General features: G+C 44.4%; 1 protein-coding gene across 1 annotated transcript in view; it reads right to left on the reverse strand.

Annotated features, from left to right (window-relative positions):
* Nucleotides 1–915: 915 nt before the first annotated feature.
* Nucleotides 916–15377, reverse strand: part of LOC108088536 (dopamine receptor 2) — a 28184-nt gene continuing 13722 nt past the window's right edge. Inside the window, 3 exon segments of the mRNA XM_017186380.1 lie at nt 916–3420; nt 11061–11142; nt 11357–13066. Of these exon segments, the coding sequence (XP_017041869.1) occupies nt 2533–3420; nt 11061–11142; nt 11357–12852 (2466 nt within the window). The 5' untranslated portion in view covers nt 12853–13066 and the 3' untranslated portion in view covers nt 916–2532.

A 15377-nucleotide genomic window follows, 5' to 3' on the forward strand; every position in this document is an offset into this window, starting at 1 on the left:
CTTACTTATTCTTTTTATTAAAATACTTGTAGTTACACCCTTGTTTTCAGAAATATAAGCATTTATTTTGTTTTGTTTTTTATATTTGTGGATTACTTACTTCAAATACTTACTTGCTTTTAAAAACCACCTGTAAATGTTACTTATTTTCAATAAAAAAAATTCACTTTTCTCTTTTTTTTTCCGCAGTGAAGCTAATGGCGTTGGACAAAGCAGGTCCTTTGTATCTGTGTATCAATCTGTGTATTTCTATCTCCATTTGTATCTCTGGGTTCGACTGTGGGTCATTAGTGCGCTGTATCTGCGTAGTTCCGCGCTGGTTTCTCCTTCATTTTCTCATTAGTGAGTCGATACACGCAGCACGTTTTGTCCCCACATTGTTACTGCGGACACTTTCCACAAGGGATGGTATCCTTCCGCTGAAAAGGACCCAAGGAACCGAGGGAAAATGGCGGGGAAAAAAGAGGGAAAATCTGACACACATGCTAGCTGCCCCCGGAGAGTTGTTTAAGATGCGTTGCATCGCACTTTCGCACTTTGCTGACTGCAACTCTTGCAGCTGTCTATCCATCTTGGCCATATTCTTTTTTCCCACCGACTGACTGACTGGCTGACTGGCATACTTACCCCTCTGAAGGTTCGGTCGAAGGGTCGGGGGCCATGATCCGAAAATGTAAAGTGTAAACTTTTTGCACAGTTGTTTGCCGACTGGCAGTGCACTTTGTCTTCTTGCTCGGCTGGCCATCAGCCATCAGGCATCAAGTGTGGCAACTCATGCCATTTCCCAGCCCCGGATATCCATCCTTTAAGCCCCTGGAAAACCGCAAATCCGCAAAGATTCCCTCAGTGCCCGGGCTGAAATTTAAATAAGACAAAGTCATCGTCGGAGTTCACTTCTTAGTTGTCGCTTTTTAATCTCCTTGCGTAGTTGTATATGTTAGTTACAGTATAGTACACTCAATATATAAATCTAGGTTTGCAGTTTGCAGTTGCAGCTTAGCCTAATATGCATGGCAATCAATTGAGTTTGAGTTCAAGTTAGCAGCTTTTGTTGCCAATCTAGCACTGGAACTTAGGGATAATGCATTTACATGTACACTTAGGACTAGACATGCATGCACACCAATACACAGACACAACGAGGACTCTATGAGCTATGTATGTCACTTATGCGCTACCATATTCAATATTAATAATTGCCATTTGTTTGGTTTTGCCGCTGCCTCTGTTTTCCCCCCAGACTTTCCATCATTTTCTACTTCGCTTTGTTTGTTTTGAAAACAATGAGCAACATTTTTCCATTTCCTCGACGGTTGCGATGATTTGTTCCTACTCATCCACTAAGCTGACGTCTCGCCATTGTTATTAGTTTTCCTCAACGGTTTTTGCTCCACAAAACCCCTTTCTTAGCCTCAATTTATTCTCTGGCCTTGCGGTCGGAGAAATCAATCCTAATTGCACACATTAATTATTGCAAAATCGGAGTCGGATGAGCTCGCCCATTAAGGGCATACATACATGTAATATTACAGAATTGTGGGGGCGAACCCTTTGAAGGATTAATTCATTAAGCTGCCGCCATGAATTCTCCAACTTTCGGCTGTCTGAAGCACATTTAACATTCACTCTATCTGTATTGCTATAGTTCAAAGAACATAATGGAGGATGGGAGTAATTATCTGACAATTTGCGAGTGCTTCTGTGATTTTGTACTTGAATCTCCTACAACTGGGAAGTGGTCTTGAAGCCTGTTTGCCTGATTGTTCGAGTCCTATGTTTAGTTGCTATAAATTCATATTGCACCCGTAGAGTTAATTTCAGTTGATAACATTCAATCAAGTGTCGAGTAACAGAAAGCTAGTTCGAGCGATAGCAGAAGTTGAAGTTAAGCTATGTACAGATTAATATAGACTTTGGGTTCGAGAGAGTCAGGTACTTGGACAGGTTGAAGACGTAGCTTTCAATTCAATTGCTAGACCTTTGAGACATTTACAGAACTGAATACATCTACGTAATGGAAGATCTAAGATATGACAGCTAACAGTAATACTAATTCCCACTATGCAACCACCGCCAGTGACTGAAACCCGGAGAGCAGGCAGCGATATTGAATTGATTGCTTGTTGCATAGTGTTCTATCACCGATCGATAAGCTAATGAGTGGCTAGGCGAGACTAGATTGCTATGTACACACTTCAGATGGGCTGCACTTCGGGGAGGCAAAAAATCAATGGACAGTTCAGGGCGATTTTCAGTAAAAACTATAATGGAAGTGGAACTTTCCCTTTCTATAATAACACACTTTTAGCAAATAGTAATTTCATGGGTTGAAGCTTAATTTCCTTTCATTAAAAAAGCATGGAAATAATTTATATAAACACTTTTGGATCTTTGAAACCTTAAAACAAGCAAGTTTTAAAACTGTCCACAGATTTTTTATCACCCCTCATATTTTGTACCACGAACTATGCTATATATGTTTTTATCTTAAACTTAATGCCAGGACTTTGCTTTGTGGTTGTGGGGCTGAGTTTACTTGACCGAGGAGCTGGAGGAACTCGATGGCTCCACCGGCTGGCTCTCCAGTTGGGGCGTGGTCTCCACCAAAGCGATTCCGATGCTATCGCTTTCGCTGTCGCTGCCTTCCTCGTCGTCCTCCACGTCGCCCAGTGTCGTGATTTGACTCTGGACACTCTGGCACTGCTCCAGGATCCTGTGGTGGTTCCTCATGGGGAGCGGATCCTCCACCGCATCGATTAGCGAGGGAGCGGAAGTGGTATCCGCCACTCCAGCTCCACCAACAATGGTTCCGTTCGGTGATCCCAGCGAGGCGTTGGAGCTGCGCAATCGTTTCATTCCCGTCATGGGCATGAAGGACACATGGTGACCCGATGAGTTCGAGGGTCCCGGAGTCAAGGCTTTCAAGCTGGGCGCCAGTGGGGTGTTGGCGCCACTCACGGATCCTCCTGCTCCACTCAAAGTGGGTGGCACCGAGGCAATCGTCAAGGTGGACACCGAGGAGGGTCTTCCCCCTGCTCCCAGGTGCAGGGAACTGGCCGAGGCGGCGGCCACCGGCGGGGCACTGATCGTCACGATTGTCTTGGCCAGCGCACTGCTGTTCACCGCCGTGGTGGAGTTGTAGTCGCCGCGCAACTGCATCCCCGAGCTGCGGCGCCTGGAACGATGGTGGTGGCGATGGAAGCTCTGGCAACGGGTGCAGGATCGCTGCGAGGACGAGGGCGTGGCCGTTCCCGAGGAGTGGTGCTGGTGGTAGGCGGAGCGCGAGCCACCGCAGTTGCTGCCACCGCTGCAGGTGCTGCAACTGCTCAGCTGCCGTCACATGAGCGTCCTGTCGACCTGGTTCACCGAGTGGTAGCCGAAGGAGGTGGAGGCTGCCACCATTGCAGCGGCCACATGGCACTGTTATACAGAAAAAAATAAGAAATTAAGAAAAAAAACAAAATATTTAAGATAAAAATAAAAGGATTGAAAATAACAAACAGTTTTAATAACCGGAAAACAAAGTTATTATGTATAGTAAAACATATTTAGGAACATTAAAGAAAAGAGAGAAAAACAATAAGAAATAAGATCACATTCAAAAGAACGTAAGCAAAAAAATTATGAAAAGGGTACAAGACAGATTAAAATCAGGCAGAAAAAGGTTTAAGATAGTAAAATAGGCGAGATTAAGATAGAAAAAACAACAATTAAATTTAGGAAAGTCAAAAGGAAGACAACGGCAAAAAGCAGAAACGGAAAATGGGTTGGAAAAGTAGAGAGGCGAGAGAAAAGCATTTAATTAACATTTTGTTGTCTTATTTCGTCTAGAGTGTTTGCATACAATTTGCAGGCAGTGTTTCCGGATACGTTTGGGTGTTTTTCTTTTCTTTTCTTTTCTTTTTTTCTTTTTTGGGTGTGAGTGTGGCTGTAAACAAAATTGCCGTTTCAACGCAGCAGCCGCTGCAACAACAAAGCAACAAAGCGAAACGACAACAACAACAATGCACAGCCAGAGCAACAATAACAACAACACCAGGAGACTGAAAAAACTGGGCGTGGGTACGTGGTGGGTGGTCAACAACAACAATAACAAGAGAGACCAAAACAGTTGCGGCTTTGCTGGCAGATTTCGCCCCTTTGATTTTCTTTTATTTTCCCCAGGCTTTTTTTCCGGGTGCAGTAAAAGTCAAAGCAAAATGCATGATTGAAAACAACAAAACAATGAAAGTGGTGGAAAAACTAGGAGAAGGGCAACAACAATCAGCCATAACACCAACAAAAGAGCGGGAAAATAGGAAAAGAAAAGCGGTGGCTGAAATTCCAATTTCTGGTTTCGGTGAATTTTCAGTTTCCTTCGTTTTTTTTGAGAGAGAAAGAGCAAAGAATAATAACAGTAACAACAACATTAACCAAATTTGTGGGTGTGCGTGTGTGTGCTTTTGGGGGAAATTCCAGGGGCTTATAGAATTTTCACTTATGGGATCTTCGCTTGTTGCAAGTGTCTTCCTTCTAACCTGATTTTACTTTCTCCAACCCGCAAAAAACCCATCATCTTTGGTTGGTCAATTCAATTACTGGCTTACAGACGCCTCCTTCAGGTCGTATAAAATTTGAAAATCCCTCGACCATTTGCGTAAAATTAGCATTGCGTATACGCCGAGTGGTCTGCTGGTTTTCGGAGTGCGCCCGCAATTAGCTTAAATAATTGAAGAGCCAGACCGGGTGGCCCGCTTAGCAGACGCCCGCTGGCAACTGGGTAATTTGCAATTTTTATAGCCCCCCGGCGGTTCTGAGAAATAACAGCAGGATGGCAAAAAACGAGAGCTGAGCAAATAATCGTCTCTGTCATTTTAATGCATATGCTTATATGTTAATCTGGGATTAAACTTTTTAACATTGGGATAAAAATAGTTTATGACATTTCATAAATTTAAAATATGTAAAAAGCAACGAATAATAAAGCATAATAAAATAAATACCTTACCTTAATTCAAGAACTTGACTGAGGTTTTTAAGAAAGCATATCCCTTTGCATTTTAGAAGGGCAAGTCATTAAACAGACTAATCAGAAAGCTATTAAAACCTTAAGTATTTTTATCACGTCGTTTTAGTGACTCACAAAGGGCTTGTCACCCGAAATAGAACCTTGCGTTGGCTTCAGCCGGGGGTCAATGGCACCGTGAAGTTCCAAGTGGGCTTTTTCGCGCACGAACTTGCCGCGGCCACGCCCCTTTTGGTAATTTATTGCCTGGCACTCAATAAACCTCTCCGGGGTCCTGGGACCCCGACTCGGGTTAACCTCAAAGTTTTGGCCAAAGGCTAAGCTTTCGGGGCACCCTATCTTGGCGGCTTAAGCGAGGACCTTGGCAGGTGACAGTCGCAGAATGCCAGATTGCCTGGCCCGCCCCCTTTGGATCCTGGGAAAGGACATTAAAAGTTACATGGCTGCGTACACGGGTTCCCACCGACTGGAACTCGGACTTCCGCTCCAGCGGTTCTGTCACATAATTATAAACGTTAATTTCACGTTCACAGTCAATTAGGGATAATTGATGTTTGCGCAACATTTGTGGTAAATTACATTTTGATGTTCGTCCAGCCCGAGAAATGAGCCATTATCGACTCAATATATTTGTGATATTTACTAAGGCTCTGCAAGAGTGAATTCCCGATTACTGTTCAGTTCAGTGGAATGAAATCAGTTTGATTAATCGGTTAGGCAATTTTGTTTTCGATTTCAATTTAGCTTTTGTTCTCATAAATTGCGCAAAGGCTCGGCCAATAATTGATGCAATTAGCAGCGATTATATCAGCAGCAGCGAAAGCGGCATAAGCAGCCAGAAAGGAGCAAGCCTTATTTGGTAAGGATTGGTTAAAGTACGTGCCATTTGCCTGCAGTTTTAGCCCGGCTACTCGAAGGCCCCGAATCGAAGCAGTTCCGATGTGGGAGTCGGCCTCCGGCAGGCCAGTGGTTTCCTCTGCAAACAGTCAGAATCACAAATTCCGGGTTTACAAGCTTACAAATTTATGCTAAACAGCCTCAGCTGCGAGTGTGTGTGAGTGCAGGATTTGTGTGTGCGAGTGTGTGAGTATGTGTGGGTGTGTGGTTTGGTCTAGCTGGCATTTTCAATCAAAACATCTTGTTGCGCTCAGGTGCACAGGGAAAAAATCAGCACTAAAATGTTGGTATTATATTCATGTTTTTATAATATTAGGTATTAAAGTTTTTAACGAAAGAGTTACCGCTGAAAATATTTAGAGAATAAAACATTTCTAGTTATCATTTTTTGATGTATCGAGAATCTCAAACGTTCCATCTTTAAATTTTTTATTATTCTTCATAACATTTTAGTTTTATTTTAACTGTACAACTGAAGCTGGATATTGATGACAGTTGCATAAATAATGAACTCTTGAAATGTAAAACTTAAATGCCAAACATTTCACTTGATGACGTTATTATAATTAGGTGCCATAAATGGAATATTATTCGATATGTAAAGTACACAAAGGATGACCTTTCCTGCTATTTTTTCCCTTGTGCACCCAGTCGACTAAAGATGCCAGTCGAAATGGTATGCAAATTGGCCCTGACAGGATGGGTGGCTGTGGGTGGACGAGAATCCTTTACGGCTCATTAGGACACCGAGGGGGCGGCCAAAGTGGGCCTAAATGTCAGGCGTCCCACGGACGACAGTCGTCGATTAATCAGCTTGTTGATGTGCATGTGAAAGTGTCTGAGTGTCTGTGTGTGTGTGGGCGGTGGCATTAAAGTTGGATGAATCCCCTGTGAAGTTAATTTTAAAGTGTCGCCCACTGCGCACAGACAACTGCAACTTGCGGCTGACCGCAATGTGCTTGAGGTGGCACAAAGATGGCCAACAGTGCGGCAGGCAAAAGGGACCGACTTTCGAGGGCGGAAATCGAGTCCTTTCGGGCAGGGACCCAACCACACGTCTGCAATATCCTCTTTTGACCAAAGCCCATTTCCAATTGTCGTACAGCTGGCAAATTGCGGCCACCGGAAGTTGGCTCATTTGTCGGCCAAAGGGTAGAGTCCTTCCTGAGCGAAGGACTTGCAATAAATTAGTCAAATTGCAAACAGTTAGCAGTGAGACTTTTTATGTTTGAAAGGTGATGTTTGTTTTAGTTTTGGAAATGGTTTGGATGTTAATTTTTAATTTCAATAGCTAAAAACATAACAACCTTTTAAACAAAGACAAATTTTACTTATTTTACAAGTACACAAATTCAACTAGTCGTATACTTAATATTCGCTTCTCTTAGTTTTCTTTCTTTTGATTTACTGCCACTGCTATGTTTGGCATTTTTCAGAATTCCCTAGTGGGCAATAATTCTGTAATTTTAAATCTCCTTTGTTCAAATTGTAAGACAACTTTTTATTTGATTAAGTTTATTCTTGTTGATTTATCTTTGCTGTAAAAATACTTTGTAACTGTCAGCTAAACTAATAAAGTGGAAAAACTTTATCCTTTGACCTAAACTTGTTGTGGTTATGGCCAGTAAGCTTTAAATCTTGTGAAGCTTTTTAAAGGAATACCTTGCATTTTATTCGAGTATCCTTTTGGGTAATCCCGCCTATTGAACCCGAATTAGGAAGCACCAAGTTTGAATGCTTTAAGTGTGGAGCCAGTCGTGCTCGAAACTTCACATCCGCGTTCGGCGAACGCCGCTTTCAATTGGCTGTGGAAACACTTGGCAAATAAATTGGCATGCTCTTGGGTGTAATTGATATGATGACAGACACATCGCAGAAGAAAAACCCGAAATCGGAAAGGAGCGGATACGGAAAAGGCACAGGAGCACACTCACATCCGCCAGTCCTATATCCACACACCAACACACACACAGACACCCACACAATCACCAAGGCCAGACACATATTGACTGTTGATTGCTGTAAATAACGTTTTCATCAATACAATTACATGTGGTATGTGCGAATGTGCGGGTTGTGTACGCTTATCGCCGAGGCGAAAATTGAGTTGGAAATTTTTAAGTGCAAAAAATGTTTATGGTTCACTTGATAACATTTCTCAAGTATCGGTTGTGCGTGACTCCATTGTGGGGATTTCTTGGGGCGGACATGAACTAGGAGGCTCCCAAAAAATAAACCTGACTCAGACTGTTCGAAGGAAAGCAAAGGTCAAAAAGGCCAGCCAAAAATAAATTCAAAAATAATAAACAGCGAACTATAAAAGTGGAACCCTTCCTCCTTGAACATAAAATGCAGAGAAAAGCCTACTTAAACTGTACATACATATTACACAACACGATATATAATATAATTGCCTTGAATGGACTTATAGGTACCTATTACTAAAGGTTATTTTTATTCATCATCAATTTCATCAATTTTTGTCAAATCATCGGCTTATTTAAAATCAATAAAAATAATTTGCATAAATGATTGTAAAAAGAAAAAACTTAATACCACATAAATAGCTTTGAAATAAAATCCGAAAGCAAATTAATAAAACTCATTAATTATTGCTAAATTGATTTCCTCATTAATTGCCATCCGTTTTTTTACTCAACTAGCTGAATTGCTTTGCTTTTCAGCTGCTTTAATAATGGCTTTTAAGCTTGAAAGTCAGTTGTCCGTATTAAAGCCGATTGAGTTTATATTTAGCCTTTTTCATCTGCTTTCCTGAATCATATATACCAGTTTTCTCTGCCAGGAGCGGGTATAAAAAAATCAACAAACACTTTATGAGAGAACGGAGCTTGTGTTTCGGTTTTTCCTTGTTCGCCATTGTGTACACTGGGAAAATCTTTTGTGAGTGGCGACAGCGACAGTAACAACAACAACATCAACAAGAGCAAGAACATGGAGAGCAAAAACAGCAACGGAAACGGTGACAAAAACGATGAAAGGACATTGTGTCCTGCAAGTGTGCCAAAAAGTGTGTGTGAAAGTGAGTGAGTGTGTGTATGTGTGCCCGGAGACTTTGTAAAAACTTTCGATTTTCTTTTTTTCTTTGTTTGTGCTCTTTTCATTTTTATTCAGCTTGTCTGCAACAACATACAAAAACAACATCATCAAAAGGAGACGGTCTCAGGTGTTGGTGCCCAGGGACATTTTCCATCTTTCTTTTTTTTTACGTGGGTGGACATCTTTGTTTGTGTCTTTGTGTGTGTGCGCGCGTGTGTGTGTGTTTAGGTGCAACACATTCAACAGGTGCTTGAATCAGAGTCTGTTTTTGCTTCGTGTTCTTTTGCGGCAAAGTAAGCAAACCAAGAAAAAATAAAAATGGGGTGTTCCTGAAATCTCTTGAAATAATGATATCTTTAAAAATGTTTAATTTATTTAAATTTCAATTTAAAAAAAATGAAAAGTTAACTTTTCCATTGCCTACTTTTCAGCATAAAACAGTTAGGTATCAAGAGATTTCAGGAACAAAAAAAAAACACCAAAACAAGGTGGAAACAAGGATACAAACAACAATGGTCGAGTCAACAAACAAGAGTGAGTGAGACAGAGCAGTCACAGACAGAGACGGCAACAGCCGAGAGCGACAGTAACAGATGCAGCATCCAAAGAACGGGACATGATGCTTGTGTTTATCCCCCATTCTTTATACTCGTGCATGTGACTTTGAAAGGAACACACACACAGAGAAACGGATAACGGAGAACGGAGAACGAAGAGAGAATCAGAGGACTCAAAGTCACAAGTCGCTTACCTTGCCATTGACTTGCGGACAAAGCGTACGTAGGGCGTAAAGGGGGCGGGGCTGTTTGTAACGGACCGGAGCGGGCGCCTTAATCATTGTCAACTAAATCTACGCTAAACTATATGTAAGTCTGCTCGCAGGAGTTGTGTCGCACGTGCTGAATGCCGTGCAGCGAGCAGGTTGAGTAGCAGCGCCGCGTCGCGAATCTCTGCAAAATCAAGAACGCCGCCGGAATCACAATCAGCTTCAGATTCGCCAGACAAGACGGTGCTATATATAAAACTGGTGTACTATATATGTATATGGGCCCGAGGTGAATACGATAATGACTGCGAGGACTTTAATGCGGTGATGACATGAGATATTTTGGGACTGGCCTCCATTTCGGGGAGTTGACACTTTAAGTGATTCTGATGGGTTACGAAATTGCCTAAATTACAGTAGAACTTGAATAAATTAAATCGAAAAATTTTATTTTTTATGTTTACTTTCCAAATTATGTTTTCTTAAATTTTGAATACTTCATGAAAATCTAAAAAATTAATTAGTATAATATTGCTAGACTGCACATCACCAAATCTGCTCATTAAATACAAGAATAATGCAATTAGTTTACCAACTCAGAATTAATCCCGTCTGGCAGCTTAATGTAGGCAAAAGTTTGGACAAGTTCGACTGTAATTTCGAAAGGCAAATACGCGACTCCAGGCTAATTACTCACGGACCCTATTGACAGTAAGTCCCAGCGAGGGCGACAGTGGATTTCTCCATCAGCGAACTCTGGGTGCAATGCTCCTGTGCTCAGGTGCAGCCAGAGTTGCCAAACATTAGAAAATTATTCATTAAAATCACGCTGAGGGTCGAGAGTCGAGGGTGGAGGGTCGAGGGTCGACAGGTTGAGTGATGCGCCCCTCGAATGATTTATGCAGGGGTTCGCAAATGTGAGGATGGCAGGAAGTTTCCATGGTTGTCTGCCGTGTGTGAACGGAAGTCGTGGCCAGAAAAATGGGGCTTAAGGGGGCAACTCGAGTGGTAAATGTCAGTTTTCTTTCTCCTTTTTTTTTTTTGTTTCTGCATATTCATTAAATTTGTGAATTAATTTTGCCGTTCGTTGAGTTTCGTTTTTGGAGCATACAAAAGTGCAGACGGCCGGCAGCACGTAATTCATGAAAGCGATTTCCATCAACCAGTTTTTGTTTGCCCGCCAAAAGAGTGGATGCAACAACAACTCAGCCGAGGGGAAAATTCGGATAACTGCGAACTTTCCCAGACCGTAAAAGCGAGAAAGTGAGTCAAATCGAATCGCGTTCGCTGAACTGAAATCCGGATGGGAATGGGAGGGGGAATAGGGACACTCACCTGCGACTTGGACCTCATCGTGGGCTGGTACTTGCGGCGAATCTTGCGAGGACAGCACATGCACAACAGTCGCACAAAGGCTCTGAAAAAAAGGAGAGGCGAAGCCAGTTAGGAAACATGTCCGCAGGGTGAAGCACAGGATTTAGAGGCCCCAAAAACGCAGGTCAAATGCCAATCAATAGCAGACTCTATATCTACTTCTAGTGGTTTTGAGGTTGCTCCTCCATCTTTCTTCTTTAACCATTTTCCAAATCAATTTCAACTGCGTTTTTTGGTACTACCATCATGATCCTTACCTGCGGAAGTCCCTGCTCCAGCAGGCGTAGATCACAGGATTCATGCAGGAGTTGATCCAGCCGAGCCAGGTGACAATGGCCGAGACGATCTCCTCGTGCTCGATGCACTCGATGCAGAACCCGGACAGCAGGTTGACCACAAAGAAGGGCAGCCAGCAGATGATGAACACGCCCATCACGATGCCCAGCGTCTTGGCGGCCTTCTTCTCCTTGGCGAACTTGGCCAGCTTCCTGGAGAGCGAGAAGTTCTTGCCCATGTGCCGATGGCGGGCCAATCCGTTGTTGTGCAGAGCGGATAGCGGCTCATCGTCGGGCTCTTCCGGCGTGGACGTCGTCGTTCCTCCGCCGTGATTGTGGTGATGGTGGTGCGAGTGCGAGTGGGAGTGGCTCAGAGATCCTCCTCCCCCGCCACCTCCTCCTCCGCCTCCTCCTCCACTTCCACCACCCCCTCCTCCTGCTCCTCCTCCCGAAACCTGATTCGCCTGGTCGCGGGTGGTGCCACCGCGATGGATGCGCAACGTGAGCTGCAGTTCGCCGGAGGCCATCAGCACCTGCTTGGTGCCGATCTTCAGGGACCTCGTCTGGATCACGGCCGCCCGGTAGATGCGACAGTAGGTGAACACCATCACCAGCAGCGGCAGGTAGAAGGATATCGTCGACGAGAAGACCAGGTAACCCAAGTGCTCGGTGAAGGTGCACTTGTACGCGGGCATCTCCCCATCCCGCGCCGCTCGCCACCAAACGATGGCCGGAAAACTAATGGCACTCGAGCAGATCCACACGGCGGCTATCAGTCCGGCGGCCCGCTTCACGGTCATCCTCATCGGGTAGCTAAACGGATCCGTTATGGCCCAGTAGCGATCCAGCGAGATGACGCACAGGTTCAGGATGGAAGCGGTGCTGAAGAGCACGTCCAAGGATCGCCAGATGTCGCACCAGTCCGTGCCGAAGAACCAGGTGTTCTCGAGGACCTCGTAGAGCGCCGAGAAGGGCATGACCACCAACCCAACCAGGCAATCAGCCACCGCCAGGCTGGTGATGAAGTAGTTGGTGGCCGTGTGCAGATACCGCTCCCGGATGACGGCCAGGATGACCAGCGAGTTGCCGAACACCGTGGCGAAGGAGAACAGGAAGAGGAAGGCCAGCAGACCCACTCGGTCGTTGGGCAGGGCCTCCAGAAACTCGGAGAGATCGGGTTCCGGCGTGGTGGTGCCTCCACCTCCGCTGCCACTCGTCACCGCGGCCAGAGGACTCAGCGTGGAGGTGCCGATGGTGGCCGTGGCATTCAGGACGAGCTCCGTGCTCGTGGGCAAGCCATTGAAGTAGAAGTAGACGTCCTCGGAGATGTTGTAGCTGCCGAAGAATGGCTGCGAAGGCAATGTCGACGGTGTCTGCATCTGCGTCTGATTGAGGCCATCCATCCGGAGTAGCGCCAAAAGGGGCGCGATGGCTCCTTCCGCTCCTTCCACTTCCGGCGACCCATTGTCCTCCACCATTGCAACTCAGTGCTGTGTCGCTGCAGCTGACGCGAATCCCGTTGCCACTTTCAGTTCCTGTTCCAATTTCGCCGGCAGATCCTGATCCTGTTCCGCCTGCTGCTGCTGCTGCTTCTGCTGCTGATGATTTCCCTCAGACAGTCCGCGGCTGCCAGCCAAATTAATGAAGCGCATTTTCATGTCCTTGGCCAGGACACGCCGCCAGGCTGTCAAGCTGTCGGAAAAAGAGACGGAGAGTCTGGTGAACACAATGCAATCCGGACCAACTTAAGACAAAGTTAGGGTGCTACACATTTTCGAGAGCTATGATTATCCCAGCTAAATTATGTAAGGCCTTATGATTTTCTAAAATACATTCATGCTGCATTTGAGACTTTCAAAAATGTCTATCCATGAAATTAAATTCTTCCTTCACAGAATACTTTTCTGCTATAAACTCTTATCTTGGCCTAGTACCAAGTTCTGATTTTAATTGCTAATCGAGTTAAGATTATGTGAGTGACGCTTCGTTTCTTTCTGGCAAAACTTTTCGCCAGCCTAATGAAGCTATTGTAATGTAATTGAATGCTCTCGGCACGGGCTATAAATTTCATTCAATTAAAATGTTGACTTTCGCATCCACAGGTAACCGAGTTAAGCAAATTTCCCGGGCACAAAAGCTAAACAAACACATTAATTAGAGGATTTTTTGGGCTGCCTCGAAATCGGGAAGGCCTCCCCTGCTCACCAGCTCACCTGCTCACCTGCTGCTTGCGGCCCCAAAAGGTGCACAATTAATTGGCAAGCAGACACGCCAGCTGGAGCAGCACTAAGGACGACTGGGAGAGAGAGAGAGAGAGAGAGAGAGAGAAGGAGGTCCTGCGGAGGAGGCGAGTGCCACACAAATAAACAAATTAAATTACATTTCGAGTGCTGAGGCTGGCAGGAAGTCAGGCGTGCGACCACCAGGAGCTTGAACTCCATCCACTCCGGTCGGGCGAATGACTAAGTGACTAAGGATGCTGCCTTTGTCAACGGAATTTGACAGAGGAAGTCAACAACTGTGCGCCGCATTATTCAAGAGTCCCGGTGTCCCGGAGTCCCAATGTCCTGAAGTCCTGCCTTCTGTCGGCGCGAGTTGATTGCTAAGCTCCGTACTTAATGTAAACAGCCGGCGACTGTTTCTTCAGCTTGGATTGCACTGGCCCCTGATTGCGAATCCTTGCTGCATTAAGGTCCTTGGAGCTCTGCACATCTGTCATTGGCACTCGCCATTCAGAAGGTTTCATTTAAACGGAAAGAATTTCGGAAATATTCGGTTTCATTGAAGTGCCTTGGGATTTAGGATTTTCACTTTAAAGGGAACGGGAAACTTCATAGCTTTTGTTTTTTTTTCCACATTTCAGATGAATTCCATTCCTGCACAGGATTAAAAAGACATTGTGTAGTCATCTGAATGTCCTTTGCATAAGCCCTAATACCTTAAATCCCCAGAACATCCTTTACCTGGTGACGCCGCACAATAATGTGCAAATTTGCTGCCACATTGCCTTCTCATCAAGAACCTTAATTGAGCCTTTAAAAAGCGGCTTCATTTACAAATTTGTGCTCCTTTGAGGCGGTCTATACCATTTGTTACTTGGTTACGTTTGAGCTGTCGTTCCCGATTATCACCTGTCAACATCAGGGAGTAAAACTGGATCTGGTCTGCAGCCAATCGAGCGGAGAAGGACGAAGGACGCGTGCCTCTTGCCCCAACATTCTGGCTGCTCATTTCCGGGCCGCGTACGCCATAAATTCTGCTGCCTGCTGTTGTTGGCTTATCTTACCACCACCCCCTCTTTCCCCCTCCCCATCTACCCCCTCTATAAACAAGGTCCAAAAACATAACTTGAGCCGACTCTGACACGTTTATGGTTTATGTTTTCTTTAGCCACATTGCAGAAACGGCAGAAACAGCAGAGGCAGCGTCTTTTCTGCGCTTTTTGTTTAGCTGTTTAGCACAATTTCCTGGCACATTTCTCACTCGCCTCTCTTGCTAAAAAAGCAAACATTTTTTTCACTTATTCGCCAGCCTGATGAGGCTGTTGATGTGCAGTAAGTCAAATGCGAGCACGGGTCGAAAGCTGGCATAAAAACAGGCCAACCAAATGAAAAACACGGAAAATATGTGTACACTGCGGTGAAAAGTTCAATTTAAATTAGAGTTTCTTTTATAGATTTTCATATGAAAACTCTGACGTTTGGTATTTAACCATTAAAGTACATTGCGGTAAAGAAGAATGTTCATTTAAAGTTACAATAATATTTAGATAAATATTTTGTTACAAAAAGCAACGAATTTTTTTATACAAATAGTTCAGCCTCCATCACTTTTATTTTTCCAGTGGAGGCCAAACTCATATGAACAAGTGGGAGGTGCCCTGCAGCTTTCTGGGGTTTTCTCTTTTTTTTTTGTGTCTGGGACGAGAAATTTAATTGAGGCAACCTTAAAGGTTGCTGCTAAAAGCTGGGCAAAAGCCAAGTCTGGCCTCTATGTAAAATGC

Source organism: Drosophila ficusphila, unplaced genomic scaffold, assembly GCF_018152265.1.
Source record: "Drosophila ficusphila isolate 14025-0441.05 unplaced genomic scaffold, ASM1815226v1 contig_791, whole genome shotgun sequence".
Classification (NCBI taxonomy): Eukaryota; Metazoa; Arthropoda; class Insecta; order Diptera; family Drosophilidae; genus Drosophila; species Drosophila ficusphila.